The following is an 18,125-nucleotide window of genomic DNA, read 5'->3' on the forward strand; positions in this document are numbered from 1 at the left end:
TATTGTGTGTGGGAGGAAAAAGCTCTCCCATTCCATTGTTGTAACTTAAGTACTGTATGAATTGGTACAGTAGGTTATGGCTGTACATTCACTCCTGTACAGTACTGTAGTTACTACTCTTGAGGTAGTGTTATCAGGGAGTTGTTATGGAACAACCCCCTGGTGTTATATAGCACTTAGTACTGAAGTTTGCATATAATTTCCTTCAGTCTGTTATGCAGTGTCATTAACTATTTTTACAGTATATACTGTAATCCCATCCAGTGAAAATGACGACAACAAAAATTTTAAGCAACTTTATGAGAAATCCCCACTTTGCTATTATTTTACCGTTTACACCCATAGTAACCTTCATAGCAATATTTAGGTGTATTAAATTTCTCCTCCTATTTCACCAAGGGTCTCCCTTCAGTCTCCCCAGTCCATCCAGTGTTCCTTCTGAGTCACCTGCCCCCCCCCCCACTTTTAGTCATATTGCTTGTTGCTTCCAGCTTTTTGTGGTGATGTAATTTTCAATTTTTCAGCGTGTGTACCCATACACTGTGGCATACAAGTAGATGGCTGTCCTAGCTTGAGTTCATACCAATGTGGACGGGATAAATTTCTTTAAATTCAATTATTGTATTTCTTATCACACAAATTGATATAATCATATCCTGTTGGTTTTTATCATCTCAACCACTGGTGGAGCTTTCTTTCAAACACTAACCTTTATTACGTATCTCTCACTCCAAATCACCGCATTTAATATATATGTTAGAACAGCACGATGCAGGAATTTCCAAACAATTTATAATTTTTCTGTTGATAATTTATCTCAATTGCTTACTGCTCTGATATGTGTCTCCGAGCTCTTTGATATAAAAAAAAATTATCCCATGGATGTTCTTTTCTTCATCGTTTTCTCTTTCTCTTTTAATTCAGATGGAGAAGAACCTGTAAAGATCGACTTAAGGAAGGACGGTTTCTTATATTTCATAATTTACCTGTTTCCAATAGTTATTTGCAAGACCAAAGTTATGACACATTCAGATGTAAAAATTAAAAACAATACAAGAGAAATGACTTCCTGCAGGATACTACGTCAGAAGATCTGGATATTCTAGATCCTTTGAGGAAACCTGAGAAAACAAATCTCATCAAAACAGAACTCTACTTACATTCGAATCTTAAAGCCTGTGACGAATCATTGATGTGATCTCGATCTTTCCTCAAGAAGAAGATAAACCAAGAAACTGTAGAATGGGAGGCTGCTTAGGCACCTCCCATGACTCGAACAATGCCAGGGCAGATATGAATGCAGAGATCGGGTCGAGTAAGTATGTCTTTGAATCTTGTTTTGAAGCTGGATGGTGGGGGTGGGGGGGTGGCTGAATGAGGGAGAGGGATGCAGGCCTCATCAGACAAATGTGTATGTTTTAATATCAACTACCAATTTCCATGTTAAATTTTGGACCCTAACATATTACTGTATATTCCAAAAAAACATTGTGAGAAAATTTTGGAACATGAAACAACTTTTCAAGTTCCTGATGGCCCTGCAGGAATCCAAACTGTCAAAACAAATTAACAATACTGCTCATTGGATTTTCTTCATTGTGTGTGTGCGAGTTTGCTATATGGTGTCATTGGTATACTGTACTGTATCTTACATATTGGTTTATATGCTCAGTGTTGTGTATGCCTCTTTTACAGTCATGATTGTAGGATGGTATTAGATACCTGACCAAGGCAAAAGTACTGTACTGTAATAAGGGACCCTGGGCTGCATGGCCCCATATTTTGCAAACGGTGCCCTTAGATCGCTGACAAAATGAGCCAAGAAGCATTTTTCAGAGCATTGTAGTACTCGTCCAGCCAATCAACCACACTTGACACATTTTGGACTGGGAGACATTTTTTGAAAGTAAAAGTGTTGACAAGACTTTCTGCTGAAAGTGTGAGTTGTTTTTCGGTTATGTACGTATATACAGTAGTTTCTAGGTGAACTGTACATAGTAGATGAATGATGTACAGTAAAACACAGGACACAACGTAAGTACACCTTCAGCGTACAGTATACAGTATGGATATTGTACATTAGATGATAGCAGCTCTAGAAGTGACTTTCACTGCAAATAAATCCACCTAATTTTAAACTAGCTTTGTAACAGCGTGATACAATGAGGCACATACCATGTCTGTCTCTTTAATGATATCAAAAAAAGAAAAAAGGGTGGAAAATGGTAAAAATTGCATCACAGCGAAATATGGGCCTGTGCTGTGACAGTCTTTACTGCCATGATGTATATCTAGCAGTTGTAGGTCAAGGCATACATTACAGTACTTAATACTTGCATGCATTTGTGAGATAAACAGTAATATATATGGTAATTGTCACATTTGTTGCAGCAACGTCATACAATGAGTCATATTCCCCATGTCTGTCTGTTTGTTGGTGAATTCCAGCGTGACTGATGGGACATTTGATAGAAAAGTTCAACAAAGAAAGTTATATTGTTGAGAAGTGGGAGGGGGCAGAAGGCTATAAATTGCAACATTCACTTGGGCAACCCCCAGTTGGTCCATCATTGAAGAACTGTTCACATAAGTGGGTTCCTTTTTGATAGGGAGCAATTAGAGTAGCCCTGTGACTGATGGGACATTTGAGGACCACCATTTTTAGGTACGTTTAGTTAACTTGTAAGCGCTATCTCAGAATGAAAAGAATGAGTTGGGTATATACCCCTCCTGGTAGCTACTTAATGTAGCTATATCAGAGCACCACCATTGAGAGAATATTGGCATTAACTATTTCACACAGTTGCATTTCCCTTGTGACTGATGGGACAGAAGCTCTGTGACTGATGGGACGCTATCTCCTCCAAAATTATGGCAAATTTTGTTTTGCTCTAACTTCAGTTTGCATCCACATATGGTGTCAACTAGCATTAAACTTGGGTCATCTGGGCTCTAGCCAACCATAGTCATCACAGGTAGGGCCCACTCGAGTTGGCCCATGGGGGTGTGGGTCCCCCATTGGTTTGCCATATGAGCATCCCATAGAAGCAACTGGCATATGTAGAACAGACACAGGCCCATGGGAAAACCTGTTCCATTCCACACTTGCTGTCTCATATAGCCCCATATGACTGAGTCATGGGTGTGTGATTTGTTGGGGCCTCACTTGGAAAGCTGTTTGGGCCCATATTTGGTGAGGTATGTTGCCCATGTATGGGACTCATGTCATCCCACTTCTGTGTATCAAGTACTGACAACTGGAAAAATGAAACACAATCCATATGCATTTGAAACTTGCATTTTATTTATTAACAACAACAGCCTTGAAACATGCAAACATTGATAATGAACAGGATACTAATTATACAACATTGATGAAGTCATTTAAGTCACATGAGCTTTTGACAATATGCTGAGCTTAACCCTGGGCAGCAAAAGTACCGAGATACTTTCAACTGTGGATTAGGGTCCAATCTGCCCATCATATAGTGAAAGTCTAATACAATTTTTTTGAGCCATGTTCTCCATTTTCCCCAAAATACTAAAGTGATCAATATCCCATGAGGAAAAAACCAAAACTAATAGGCAAAGGGGCATACATATACTATAAAAAGGATCCACCTGGCCTTACCAATGATGGATTGGACCTTACATCATTGAAGTTACAGCCTAGTGGTTCTGTGGGTACTAATTCACTTGTGTGACGGGTACTCCTGTGGTGATACTGCCAACCAGGAGTGTGTTGTACAGTGCTTCAGGTTCTTTTTCCCAGATAGACCCACCAGTTCCTTCAACTCGGCCTCCTTGTTCTGTGATCCAAGAACATTGCATTCCTCAAATTTTGGACAGAAGGTCCTGTATGCAGTGATCCAGCCCTCTCCACAAACCTCTGTGCATGCCACTGCTGTAGATGATAATAGTTGTTATGTCATTTCTTTTTAGGAAATTAGGTATGAATGGAACGACACTATTCTTGTACTAATACTTTTAGGCATTGCAAACTGTCCAATATAGGCTGTACTATCTGAACCATATACTGTGACTGATGGGACATTAAAATCCAAAGATCTGACATGTATACCAATCTTGATTCAGGATAACTGTCACAGGTAAATGAACACTTCATCATGTCACCATCATGTCAGTGACACAAGCTGCTTTCAATAACATGGTCTAACAAATTAATTTGAAGAAATATACTGTACCTGTATTCTGATTTGCGTTTTCGTTCACGTTCTCGGCGCTCTTGTTTCTGTTGTGAAGACATCTCCCACTTCTTCTTGTGGGCCCACTGTTTGCGGTATGCTGATTGTGATTTTTTGTATGAATCATATTTCCCCTCTGCTTTCAAACGTTCCCTCCTGTTTTGCTGTCTTTCAGCACTGGATTTCCCCATTTTGCATTACACCACGCATGCAGCCTAATTCTGTGACTGATGGGACAGAAGTTTCAGGTTGTCTAGCACATAACCCTATACACAATTGAAGTATCTCTGCTCATGCCAGATTAGCCCCTGAGTAGTACTAGATAGATATACCCCCAACAACAGCTGAAATCATTCTGTTGGCTTGTGACAAAAACAAATGTTAAAAAACTGTGACTGATGGGACATGTCCACACTCATTATTTCAAGAAATCACAAAAAGACTTATATTCATATAGACACCTGTAACTTTGCAGAAGGTGAAAGGTCTCAAGGTGACTTCATACTCAGTACAAAGTTGGTCATTTCTGGAATCATGCCAACTATTAAAAGGGATATCTGAATTTTAGGACATTTTGCTAATTTTTCGTTCCCTGCAGCACTTGACGGTCAAATGCATGCTGCAGTGAGGAGAAACACGTTATAAGCCAGGTGAAACCTGTTTTGGGTAGTTTAACTGTCATGTATATCAAATATCTCCCTCAAGTGACTGCAACCTAAAGTTGATTTTTAGTGAAAAATGCATCAATTCCATGGAATTCACCTGTTAATGATTATGCAAATATAAATTTGCATCACAGCATAATATTTGGCCGACTCTGCGATTTGATATATATACTGTATGTACGTCAGTTCTGTGGCAGTGTGTTCTGTCATGAATATCCAGCAGAGGGTAGGTTAAGGCATACAGTACATATTACATGCATTTGTATTATTATGCATTTACTATGGTATATAACTTAACCTTATTTAATGCAGCAACATCATACAGTGAGTCATATGCCACATGTCTGTCTGTTAGAATAATGATTATTTAAACAAAAAATGCATCACAGTGTAGTATGGGCCGACTTGGCAACTTGACAGAAATATAAACGTCAGATCTGTGGCAGTGCGTACTGTCATGAATATTCAGCAGGTAGGTCAAGACATAGTACATAATACATGCATGTGTGAGACATACTGTACAGTATATTGGTGGTTTACATTCACTACTGTACAGTGAGTTAGCTCTTTGGGTGGCTGGTCAAATTGTTAAGAATTCTTTCTGGTTGTCCCTTGGACAATCAGGAATAACAGAACTGTATTATTTGGTTGTCATTTGGTTCCTTCGAAGAATTGTAAAAAATTATTAACACAGAATGGTCAATCTTTACCGTACACTATAGCAGAGATTCGTAGGGTTTGGTGAATAGAACACCAACTTTGGGCCAGTAAAACTCCCCTTTAGGTGGACCATAGCCCACTCTTTTTTGTTTCTTTTTTTTTAACTTCAGTATCTCCAATGTGATGGAGGATGATACCAATTTATTATTTACCTATACCTGTTTGGGGATATTAAGTTATGTAATTATGCAAATCTGACTCTGATGTCAGCAACTAGTCGTCTGCCGAACGACCTCCAAAGCTGAAGGTTCTTTTTTATCCAAAACAGAAATTTTGCTGTTGCGGATGACCGTTAATAATTTCCACTGGGTAGATACCCGGTTTTGAATGTTTACTATGAACCGACTTAACATGTACTTTAGAGGACACAGTTATCACATGCAATAATTCTGTACTCTTTGCAGTGCCCATTGGTCGAAACCAGCCTCTCAAGGCAGAAAGCCCAAAGTGGAAAAGTGATATCCCTTTGACGAGAGGACAACTCAAAAGTAAGAGAGATGAATTTTGGGAGACGGCACCAGCCTTTGAAGGGCGGAAAGAGATCTGGGATGCTCTCAGGGGTGCTGCCCAGGAACTAGAGAACGGAGAGCATGCCCTTTCTCAAGCCATCGTAGACGGTGCAAGCATAACCTGTCCAAACGGTGAGATTAACTCTCCAGGTCATGAAAACTTAAAGCAGCTTGGTTCCATTTATTTAAACCAACTTTTATACAATAAGAACATATTCTACTTTCTGTCAGAGTTTCGCTCATATTACTGAGGCTTTATTCAGCAGAAATGTCATGAGGTGCTGTATTCTCCATTGTCCCAGACTGGATAAATAAAACTGCTGTAACTATTTCAAGGGGAACTGTCAAAGAGAAATTTTGCCTGATTCTTAATTTGTAAGCTGTAGACCACTTTATACCTGGGCCTTCTTAAGTACAGATGATCCCTGGAAAGTGTTATTGTATACATGTAATGTCTAGGCATAGCATTGTGGTTGGGTTCACTGGTATTGTCCGAACCGAATAAACACCGAATAACAAAATATATCGTGCTGACCTCTATGTTTAAGCAAACACCAGCAACATTTAATCCAACTCACGAAAGAGTTACTTTACTTTCAATGAAGTGATTTCCAAGAGTATACTATAAATACACTGTAAGCAACAGTTATGAATTGCCACTGCCATGAAGAATTGTACATAATGTATGAGTAAATCAGGAACAGAAAACCCTGACTCCGAATTTCAGAAATGAAATTTGAAATAGAAAGGTCAAAGAAATGGTTGGTTACAAGCAGAATCAACCAACAACCACAAAATTACAAGGAAAGAGGTGATAATGGTTTCCTTTCACTAATTATTTCCGCATTATGGAATTTTTGTGTTTTTCAGTTTAATGTTCAACAAGTTGGTTGTAAATCAGATACTGAAAGCCAAGGAAAATATTCAAAGAGAAACGTACAGTAATAGAGTTTATATTTCATTTCCTTCCAACTGTTTCTAGCAGTTTCAGTTTTGAGAAAAGTAGAAAGATTCTGTAAACATCACAGCTGCATGGATGTGACACTTCATTGAATAGGAACCTACTGTAAATATGTCAATGAGAGGTTACATGCATTTTCCAAGAATTTAAACTACCAAAGTGAAATATTAGGTTCAATAGGATACGTTCGAGCAGAAACTGGCACCTTTGATTTCTGAAAATTTAATGAGCTTTATTCTCAACTGTTTTATTGCTCTGTTTTGCCATGATCAAGACATCAAATATCAGTCAGGAAGTCCTTTATAAACTCATCTAGCAAATGTACACAGTATATATTCTATAGTGGATTGTTTGTCTATATCTAGTCATACAGTACCTGGGACTTAGTATGAAAGATTTATCTTGGAAGACTTTCCAGAGACCTTAAGTAAATAATAATAATTCAAAATTTTGCCTGCGTAGATCGACTGCTTTGGCACACTGTCTTTAGTTTAACATCTTGGTTAAAGATGTAATCCCTGTCAATCTAATAGTTCAGGTTATTCCATGTGAAAAATACTTAACCAAGTTACAAATTAAACCGTGCTGGAGAAAATAGGTTATATATGGATGACTTATTGTAAGGCTGAGGTCCCATATGTTACATGTTAAAGTACACTATTGTATGACTGAAGTCTCTGATAACATGGCTGCTAAAGATTGTCTTGTCAGAGAGACTTGCTTTTGCACACTGTTCAAACTACGTCTGTCTGGTTTGTACAGTAGATTATTAGCTCTCCCGTTGAAGATAAAGCATTCTTATCTACTTTCAAAACCTTGCTTTCTTTCTGTCTGTGCAGGTTTGTGCAAAAATGTCTTTCTGTTGTCTTGTATGTATGTTTGTGTTTGTTTGATTAAGTACTTGTTGTTTTTATTTTTTTATGAGTATTGTTATGCTTTACTTGTTATGACATGAGAATGCCCTTGAATGATTGACCTGTCATAGTTTGTTGAGATTTTGTAAGTTTTTGAAATATATCTCAGTGAGGTTATTACTTGGAATACTTGTTCTTTGCATCCAATGCAGAAATCATGACGTCTAGACGTGAAGTGTGCAAGAGCTTAGGCTCTTGATGATACTTCAGGGCACTAAGCTTCAGTTTTTTCTACAGAATAGCAGCAGTTTCCTTTGTACTGCAAATGTTTAGCCATCTGGACTCAAATCACTACTGTATACAGTATTGATCTTAGTATACAATTATTGGTTGAAGTGTTTATTAACAATAACAGAACATGTCAATGAAAATTGCCAAAAAACACGATTTCATAACGATATTAAAAATGGGTCATAAGTACTGTATTTCTCAAATGTCTATACCAATAGCATACCATCTGAACATTTTTTCTCGTTTTCCCTATAATTTCAGGAACATTAACAGACTGCTACGACGAGTTAGGAAATAGATATGTACTACCAGTGTATTGCCTTAGTCCACCCATCAATTTAGTGGAGGAGTCCATCGAATCGGACGTCATCGATCCCGAACCCGCGTCAGACGGCGTCGACATGAACATCAAGCTGCGTCTGTCGACGGGGAAGGACATTAAATTGGTCGTGCGTTCAACGGACACAGTGTTTCAAATAAAGAAGCGGCTCCTCAAAGAGGAAGGCGTGGACCCTACCCAGCAGAGGTGGTACTTTTCGGGGAAACTCCTCCCGAACAAAACACGAATTGAAGATGCAAATATCCCGAAAGGATTCATCGTGCAGGTGATTATCACACTGCCGGAACCGCCTCCACCTGTGGATGGTTGATGTAGGTGATACACTAGACAATGTTTTAGCCTCTTGATTCATCGGGAGAGAGATTTGTATATTCCGTAGCCGTTATGACAGAGGAGAAAGATGAGGAAGAGGAGGAGGGAGAAGAATGAACTGGTGTATTCAACTCATTATTTATCCTCCACAGGGTCAGGTAGTATCTTACTTCTTCATGGACGTCAGAAATTTTTAGAACATTTTGGGTTTCTCCTGGTTGCTCGCTAGCGGGAAGTGTCTTCAGAAATGGGGTCCGAAGGAAATTAGACATAACAAGGATGAAACATGTGCCGTGACATGTGCCGTAATATCTTCTCAAGATCCTTGTGGGATTATCTGTTGATTAAACCGTTAAAAGCATCATCAGCTGACGTTTCTAATCCTCGTCAAGCATATAAATCATGAGACACCTCGGATGGATTGCTTCCAGAGTCGACCCCTCCCAGGGGTCGGATAGCGTAACTCTTATTGCAGACGCATTCACAGTTTGCCATTTGGTATTTGATAAGACAGCACAAAGCCATTGCATAATCTGCTTCTCTTCTCTTCAACGATAGATTCACAATGCCCTTTCGTACCGACAATTCTACTCACTTTTGTTCATGTTGGCCTACTTTGTTTATCACAAGTTGTGCAAACTACTTAAAGTTCATATTATTCACTTATTGAATATAAACAATTGTGACTCATTAACATATCTATCATCGGAAATAGTCCTCCTCACACCAAGAAAAGGGCACAAGAACAGTTAATCACTGCAAACAAAGAAACCCTTTGTTTTAGTTTTGTAGAAGTTAAAAAGATCATGTATCGTGTCTTTCAGTGATTACAAAGTCAACGTGGAGTTTCAAGAAGTTATCAAATTGTCTCATACTGTTATTGTCAAGTAGTGTGTCGGTAAAATGTGTCTCACATTTTGTTTTTCCTTTGGTGATACAACCTACAACAGTTCCCTTTTCCTCGTTTTCAGAAATGCCGAGAGACATTTGTCCCTAGAGACAGTTGGCTCCTAATATGCAAACCAGTGAGGCCAGAAATATGCATTATAATTAATAGGATAAAAGGCAATATTAAATGTTGATCATAAACAAAAGGAAAGGTCCATAGGGAGAACTTGAAAAGGTTCAAAGAATTTAAAACTGGAGCATGAAACTGCTGTCAGATGTGCGCTCATATGCATTTTTTTTTATTTTTTTTCATTTATAAACCAGTTACTGTCATTCATTGAAAATATAATCACAAAGTTAGCAAATATTAGTTCTGTTGACAATTTCTGGAAACTCTAAGCATAGAATGATTGCATATCACAGTGTGCCTTCAGATTGTGAAAAAGTAGCCACTATGCAAGTCAGCTGTAAATGTTAAACATAATGCCTCTTTATGAATTCCCAGTTTACAATTGCTACATTATTGTCATTAATATTCCAAACCTAATACAGGAGCATCTCAAAAAGAGAAGAAGTTGTTGTCAATATACTTAAGTTTCACACATAAGTTTGATTCTCTTTGCTTAGAAAGAATATTGATCAATACTGGAGCTCGTCTTCTATATCTGGTGTCTACAGTGTATGCCTCAATCCTTGCATATGGTTAGTTAAATGAGATGGTGGGGAGGGGGGTGAAGGGAGGGGTGTTAGAATTGCAGAATGTCAATATTTCTGCCATATTAGTAATTCTTGAAGACTTCAGTGTAAAAGATGTTAAGCAAGATCTACAACTACTCCTTTCTGAAGTTTTCAATAGTCCTTAATACATAACTGTTGTACAGTGGGGTAGTCTTATGTAAAATACTGGTAATTTAACAAAATTGCAAAAGAATGGACTCTGAACAAGATAAGAGGGAGGGCTAGTGATACTGTGTTACACCTTGTTTCATGTAGCCATAGCAACAACAGGTGTGACATTCCAAGATCATGTGTATGAGTAATGTCTGACATGCAGTATATCAGTGCATCTTTTCTTGTTAATTAGTTGAATATGTCAGATTCACAGAAGTACAGTTAGAAGTCCCTAGTATGTTGTACTCAGATAGTAGTAATCCATCTATTGTACGTACTCAGAATTAAGCAGTTTCACAAATGAAGGAAAACATTTTTGGATATACCTGCTGATGAAGAAATACAATGACTCAATTTGAGTCAGGAAGTAAAATGACATGACTAATTGATAATTTTAAAATAACCGCTCTGTCAATAAACAACTTTGTCTTGTGCCAGATATGTAAACAGACCAATGAACTAAAGTTAAAGAGGAACTGTTAAAGCAAAATCAATAAAATGAAATTGAATTTTGCAAGGTTTTTCATACCAAAAAAGTGAAACAAGTGGGTGGCTTGTGTTCCTTTATGTTGTATTGATTAGCATCTTAGGGTATTGTCTATATTGCTTACATATAATCAGAAACTCTGATTATTAAAAGCAAGTTATGTTTTATATGGATTAAATGTCTGGTGTCTGTGTGTTGACAGAGGGGGTAAGGTAAAAATCATAACAAGAACAGAACTGTAAGGAAAAAGCAAATGCAAATCTGAGACTCAGGCATGTTGTATGATTAATTGTGTACAGAGTAGATGCATAAATGAACCCCTAACTATTGTTAATTCTGAAATTCAAATTTTTACTTCTAAAGACATAAGAGAAGATGGGGGGGGGGGGGCGGTTGGTTACGCAATGTACATCTGTTGTAATGGTGAACACAGAAGGAAGAACAGTCCCAGAATTTGCTGGTATGAAAAATGGCATTCTGAAGGATAGCTGAAAGCTCTTCCACTCATCGAATGGTTGTTAGAAATGTTTACCACTAGTTCATTTAAATTCTTACTTATCAGATAAATGATGATGAATAGATGACTTTTTATGAAGGGTCACTTCATAAAGTAATTTTAGTAAAATTAGTATAATTTGGGTGTCTCGTAGCAGAGCAGACAAGGTTAACCTTTGTATTTGAAAGGAAACTTAAGCAATTTTATACGAGATAGGTGTTTTAAATGAAGTCTCTGTTATGTTCAAACACATAAATTTGCTTTTTTCCCATTTGCATTTTTTTCCTAAAAATATTATACCCACAATACTATCAAACTAATATATACGGGAGACAGAAACAGCCACAAACTGAATGTCTAATATTATGGAATAACCCAGATATATTTTACCAGTTATTGTATCAGTTATCAACCTCTTAGGTGCACAGCCCTGGTTCTTCCATGCAGACTAAGCCATAACCCCCCCCCAGACCCCCACCCCCCTCAGACTATGGACTTTGACCTTTAAGAATAGATCTTAATCCATTTTGATCAACTAGTTCTGTACAGCTGTGGCTGTGTGTTCCAATGTCTGGAAAATTCTCCGGAACCCACCGACGAATGATTTTCAGCGCCCACTTTTTGATTCGTGTCCAAGAGTGTGCAGACGGTGGCTCTATGCAAACCATTTTAACTTCATAGTTTCCACTCTTTATGCATTGCCACTCTGGAGTAGCAAGCAGTTGTTATCCATTTAGTAACTCTTTGCAACTCTATATTAGCAGGAAGCTGCTATCCAAATTAGCAGGGATCTACTTTCCAAATATCATCTCTCTGCTACTCTATAGTGACAGGAAGCTGGTATCCGATAAGCAGGAAGCTGCTATTCAAATTAGCAGGGAGCTACTTTCCAAATAGCATCTCTCTGCTACTCTATAGTGGCAGGAAGCTGCTATCCAATTAGCAGGGACCTAATAGGAAGCTGCTATCCGATTAGCAGGGAGCTGCTACCTTGGATAAGCAAGAAGCTGCTATTCAATTAGCAGGGAGCTATGTACTTTCCAAATATCATCTCTCTGCTACTCTATAGTGGCAGGAAGCTGCTATCTGATTAGCAGGGACCTAATAGGAAACTGCTATCCGATTAGCAGGGACCTAATAGGAAGCTACTATCCGATTAGCAGGGAGCTGCTATTGGATAAGCAAGAAGCTGCTATTCAATTAGCAGGGAGCTACTTTTCAAATATCATCTCTCTGCTACTCTATAGTGGCAGGAAGCGGCTATGCGATTAGCAGGGACCTAATAGGAAGCTGCAATCCGATTAGCAGGGAGCTGCTACCTTGGATAAGCAAGAAGCTGCTATCCAATTAGAAGGGAGCTACTTTCCAGAAATCATCTCTCTGCTACTCTATAGTAGCAGGAAGCTGCTATCGGATTAGCAGGGAGCTGCTACCTTTGGAAATAAACAAGAAGCTGCTATGGTGATACAGTAACTGCTCTCACCTTGGAGGTGCAGTCAAATTAATTTTTCCTTTGAAGCCTCCATATAAAGAAATGATTTATATCCAATCATAACGTCCTATTCAATTTTAATGAATTTGTCATGAACGAGTTAGACTTTCTCGATTTGTATAGAAAAAGTCAGTTTAGGCTGTAATGGTGTTTGACAGTTACGTATTAACAAGCATATGTCATTAATTCTTAGCTGACCATCCTAATTTTTAATTCCAAAATAACGGAAGGGAGAATTACCACTAAATATATGTATTCGGAAATTTCATCGTATCCAGTAATAAGTGATGTCTGGTTTCCCAACGTAAGAAGTGAAATACTGCCTAATTTAAGTAGCTGGCCATTGATATGGTGATGGAACATTGCCCTACTTTGCCAGCTCTTTCTAATTGTTTTATTGATTGATTGAAAATAATTGGCAGGTCCTGCTGCATTTTCCTTCATTGCAAATTTATCTTGTAGATTCCTCTCATTCATATTTATGTGGAGATAACTTGTGATTCCTCCATATTCATAGTCTTTCATGGCAGCTGTCACAAAAAAAACAAAATAAAATGGCAAAAAAACAAAAATGGTTCAATGTTAATAAAGATTGTATCAATAATGTCCATAAGTGGATTGTAATATTTGAACATTATTGCAGGTTCAACCTATCTCTGTTTTTTTTTTTCTTTTCTTTTTTCTTGCCTTTTTCCTATACATCTTAAATTGTGCAAAAGCCATGACTAATAACCTTTTGCACCTCTATAAGTAAGGTGTGTCACATCAAAGATTTACCTTTTCCAGTCGCCGTAGTTACCTTGTAGTGGGTGTCGAATATTGAATCTGTAACCTTGGAGATACTACAAGAAAAAAGAAAGAAAGAGACCTTAATTCTTTGTCCCATACAGTTGCAGGTTTTCATGATGTTGTAACAAGTATGTGTCCTGATCCAGCTATCTGATATTCAGAAATAATTGGGGCAACACCATATCCAAGAATTCTGAGTTGATAGGGGGGGGGGGCACCAACAATTTATGGAGGGGCACAATATTCGTGTCCAGTTAACTAGTGAAGCTTTTGTACACGTAGTGGTGACAAAAGATATAGCACCACTTAATTAGCATGGGGGGGGAGGGGGCATTACCCGGCTATGTGTCTATGAATTAGGAAACCTTTGTGGTTACAATCATTTATCTGCTCCAAATTATTGATTAATATCAACCAATGCAGGAAAATTTTGTCCGCCTCAAATGATCATGATGATATGTGTTATTTTTCATTCTTCATTTGCCTTTCTTTGCAATTGATGCCAAATTTGATCCTTCCTGGTTGGATAAACGTTGTCGTCGTCATGGACGGCTAGAGTAACACATTATGTTATCTGAGACTGCAATCTTTCCTGTATATGGTCAGACATGATACTAGTACAGGATTGCAGTGTGCAGCTATGAACATCATAAAAAATAATGAACGGAAGTAATTGTTGATATTGATCTGATTGAATATTAAACTCAATTAAACTGTTTATGCTATTTTTTAGCCTTGGCATTTCTCCAAGTATAAGTTGTGCAAAAGCTGTCTACAGTATTTCTGTTCAACAGTATCAGATTATAGTTAAGTTTATGGTAATAAGCTGGTTTCATTGCATTCATATCTGCACAATAATGTAAGTGTCCAGAACTGGACTATATCTGGAGTCTTGCTGCTATGAACTAGTAGCAGTTGTTACTTAATGTTTGCCAATCATGTTGAAGGTCAAAGGTAGCAAAGATTTATAGAGTAATACATTGATGACATTGATAACCCCTCTTCTTTCCCACACCCTCCCCTTCCCACACCTACCCCTTTGCTTCCCCCTCCCAAGAACTGTGATTAAGGAGTTTTTCTTTGTCCTGAAATAAGTCTGGCCATTAGTAATGACACACAGAAATGTGTTTTTAAGAAATCAAATTATTTCTGCTCACTGTTTCGGATGTATGATCTACTTTAGAATCTGAGTCAATACAGCTCTGTAATGCGATGGTTAGTTGACATGTCAACACATACACCTCTGTGTCCACACCCTTCCATACCCATATCCCACCTCCTAAGCCATCCTCCACCCCCTTAGTTGACATGTGACCACATGTACCTATGTGTCCACACCCTTCCATGCCCATATCCCACCTCCAAGCCACCCCCCATCCCCTTCCACCGGTTCTTGAAAGTGCACCAGCCCCTTTTACCAATTCATACAACCACAAATAATGATTTGTGTTAAAGTTGTAACCAGGGCAAATATGAATTTTATAATCCCCAAACTGCCATTAAACTTTCATCTACTAACCCCAGGGTAGGTTTATACCGTAAACTCAAGTACGTCAATATCCTTCATATGTAAGTCTCTGTCAGTTCAGTTCTCATCCACCCAGGCGGTGGTATAAGAGTCTCAGTAAACAAGCTGAAAAAGGGGGACAGAAGAGGTTAACCACTGAACTATCCTTAACAGTAACAACTTTCAAATTATATGCTGTAGTTTTTAATATATATATATATAGTTTCGAACCTCTGGGCAAACAATCAGTGTCCATGGACTAGTTGGTTAGGGTGTCCGCATATTAAGTGGGAGGCCCTGGTTCGGAATCCTGGTGGAGGCTAGACTGAAGTTTTTTCACTGTTGTGGATTTCCAATGCATTACCATTTCAATTAATATATATATATATATATTTATATATATATATATATTTATATATATATATATATACATAATATATATATATATATTGTTTTATTTAAATTACTATGATATGGGAACTTGAACTAACATGGTACCACAGTTATAAATTAAACAAACATTCTTGCGAGTGATAAATTGTACTTATTTGGCGTCCCATGTGGAATACGGATAGTTTCAATCGGGCATGAAATTCCTTATTCGGTTGTGTTGTATGTAGCTGCATTGTTGTAGCTGTATGTAGCTGCATTGTTGATCTCACTTGAGTGAGTGTGTGTAAGTAATCCGGTGTGGGAAGCTCCAATCGGAAATGATTGGAGCCGGTTAAACAATGTTAACAATTACGTGTATTCCACATTCTATGATTGTTAACAATTCCTTTCTTTCTAACAGATAAGTTTTCAATAAAATCATTTAAAAAAACTCTAAACATGTTCAATTTGTGGATTACTTTTTGCGTCTCATCCCTACCCCATCATCCACAACCATCTGATGTGTTTCATTTCCGTCGCTTTTGTTCTACTTTTATGTCCGTTGAATAATATGGCAAGCATCACTATAATCTGTTTCAAAATTTAGTTATAGTTAATACACCGAATCAATTAACAATGTCGTACGATGGAAATGTCAAATAATGGGATAAACCGTCCGTGATCTTGAACGGTGAAAATAGAGGGTGCTACATAACAATTGTTTATATCATAATCACATTAGTTTGAGGACACTATCATTACAATGATGTATTTATAGCGCCAAGCGTGATTGACATTGTGCAGTAGACCTGTACCAGCAAGAATCCTCACCCAAAGAGAAAATTTATAAATTTGAATAACAATATAATATGTGAGGTTTTTACTACCTAATATGGCCTACTTGTGATGCAGTGCTGGTTTTGGCATATTTTCAGTCATCAATGTGTTTTTGGCTTTATGTGAAAGAGCATAAATCAAAGAACTGATGATGTGGCAATCAATTCAAATTCAAATTCAAATAAACTTTATTAAGCACCAAAAATGGGCAATTAAATGCTCGCAATAAGACAATACAATGATAAGATGGAATAAGAATAATACAAATAGTACACATGAAAATACACAAAAAGGATACCATACTATGAATTGCACATATTAATATAATAGGAAAATAAGAATTCAAACTATTAAGAAAAATAAGAATTGCAACTGACTGAAGGAATAAGAATCAAAACTCTCGAAAATGGTCAAACTATAAGAATCGAAACTAATAGGAATTTAAACCTAAAACTAAAAAAATTGTAAAAACCTATACGACAGTCAAACGGATCAAAAACGAAAGGATCAAAATTCAATTTGAAAACAATTAAACTTTAAAAGGCACCTATAAAGCAATATACTGCTCCTAAACAGATAAAAAAAAAAAAATAATGATAAAATGCATAAGAGAAAAGATACTATAATCTAGTACCCTAAAAAGGTGACCCTAAAAACATTGCACAAAGCCTAGTGTATTAAGAATAAAATAATCAAACATAAGAATCGAATTATGAATATTGCACTATGAACCTAACGAAACGCTGCCTATCTGGTGTAAGTATTATAAAAATGTGTGACAGCCATCGGAACGAAGGAATGTTTGTAGCGGTTTGTACCAGCAGCTGGGGGTCTCATCCTACCACTCCGCCCAGTGAATCGTCCAACGAGATCACTGTGTAACGGGTGATCGGTGTCATCAAGCACGGTGCGGAGCTTACGTTGAAGGCAGGAATTATAGAAAGAATCGAGCGGCTGCTGATGATTCCCAATCAGCCGTTCAGATTTCCTTATTATGCTATTAATTCTCTTCTTGTCCTGTTCAGTAATGCTACCACCCCAACACACAATACAATAAGTGAAAATGCTGGTAATGACGGAACGGTAGAATAATGACAGAAGGGTATGTTCAACATGAAATAATTTCAATTTCCTCAAACAGTATAGACGAGAATTTAACTTTGACATAATTAGATCTACATTATCTGACCAGCTAAGTTTGTCATTAACAACAACCCCTAAGTATTTATAAGTATGAACCCGTTCAACTGGAGAGTCAGAAATTACAACAGGATCGGATATACACTTGTTGGTTCTGAAATCAATAACTAACTCCTTTGTTTTACTAACGTTCAGTTCGAGAAAATTGTCCTGGCAGTAGTCCACAAATTTATTAATTTCAATCAGGAGGATTGAAGGTGATATAAACCATTTTGAAAATTCTTTGAATAAATGTGGACGTTGCTCTGAGCGAGCAGTCGGATGGTTTTGGGTTCCGTTTGCTTGAACTCACTCCTCTACCTCAAAATC

At 37.6% G+C, this 18,125-nt stretch overlaps 1 protein-coding gene across 2 annotated transcripts in view; it reads left to right on the forward strand.

Moving 5' to 3' along the window:
* Nucleotides 1-16,237, forward strand: part of LOC139967910 (ubiquitin domain-containing protein 1-like) — a 26,657-nt gene extending 10,420 nt beyond the window's left edge. For both annotated transcript variants that reach the window (XM_071972118.1, XM_071972117.1), the window contains exons 2-4: nt 925-1,315; nt 5,995-6,231; nt 8,467-16,237. In XM_071972118.1, the coding sequence (XP_071828219.1) occupies nt 1,243-1,315; nt 5,995-6,231; nt 8,467-8,855 (699 nt within the window). In that variant the 5' untranslated portion in view covers nt 925-1,242 and the 3' untranslated portion in view covers nt 8,856-16,237. The remainder of the gene's footprint in view (nt 1-924; nt 1,316-5,994; nt 6,232-8,466) is intronic.
* Nucleotides 16,238-18,125: the final 1,888 nt, after the last annotated feature.

The sequence above is a fragment of the Apostichopus japonicus genome, chromosome 5, assembly GCF_037975245.1.
Source record: "Apostichopus japonicus isolate 1M-3 chromosome 5, ASM3797524v1, whole genome shotgun sequence".
Taxonomy (NCBI): Eukaryota; Metazoa; Echinodermata; class Holothuroidea; order Aspidochirotida; family Stichopodidae; genus Apostichopus; species Apostichopus japonicus.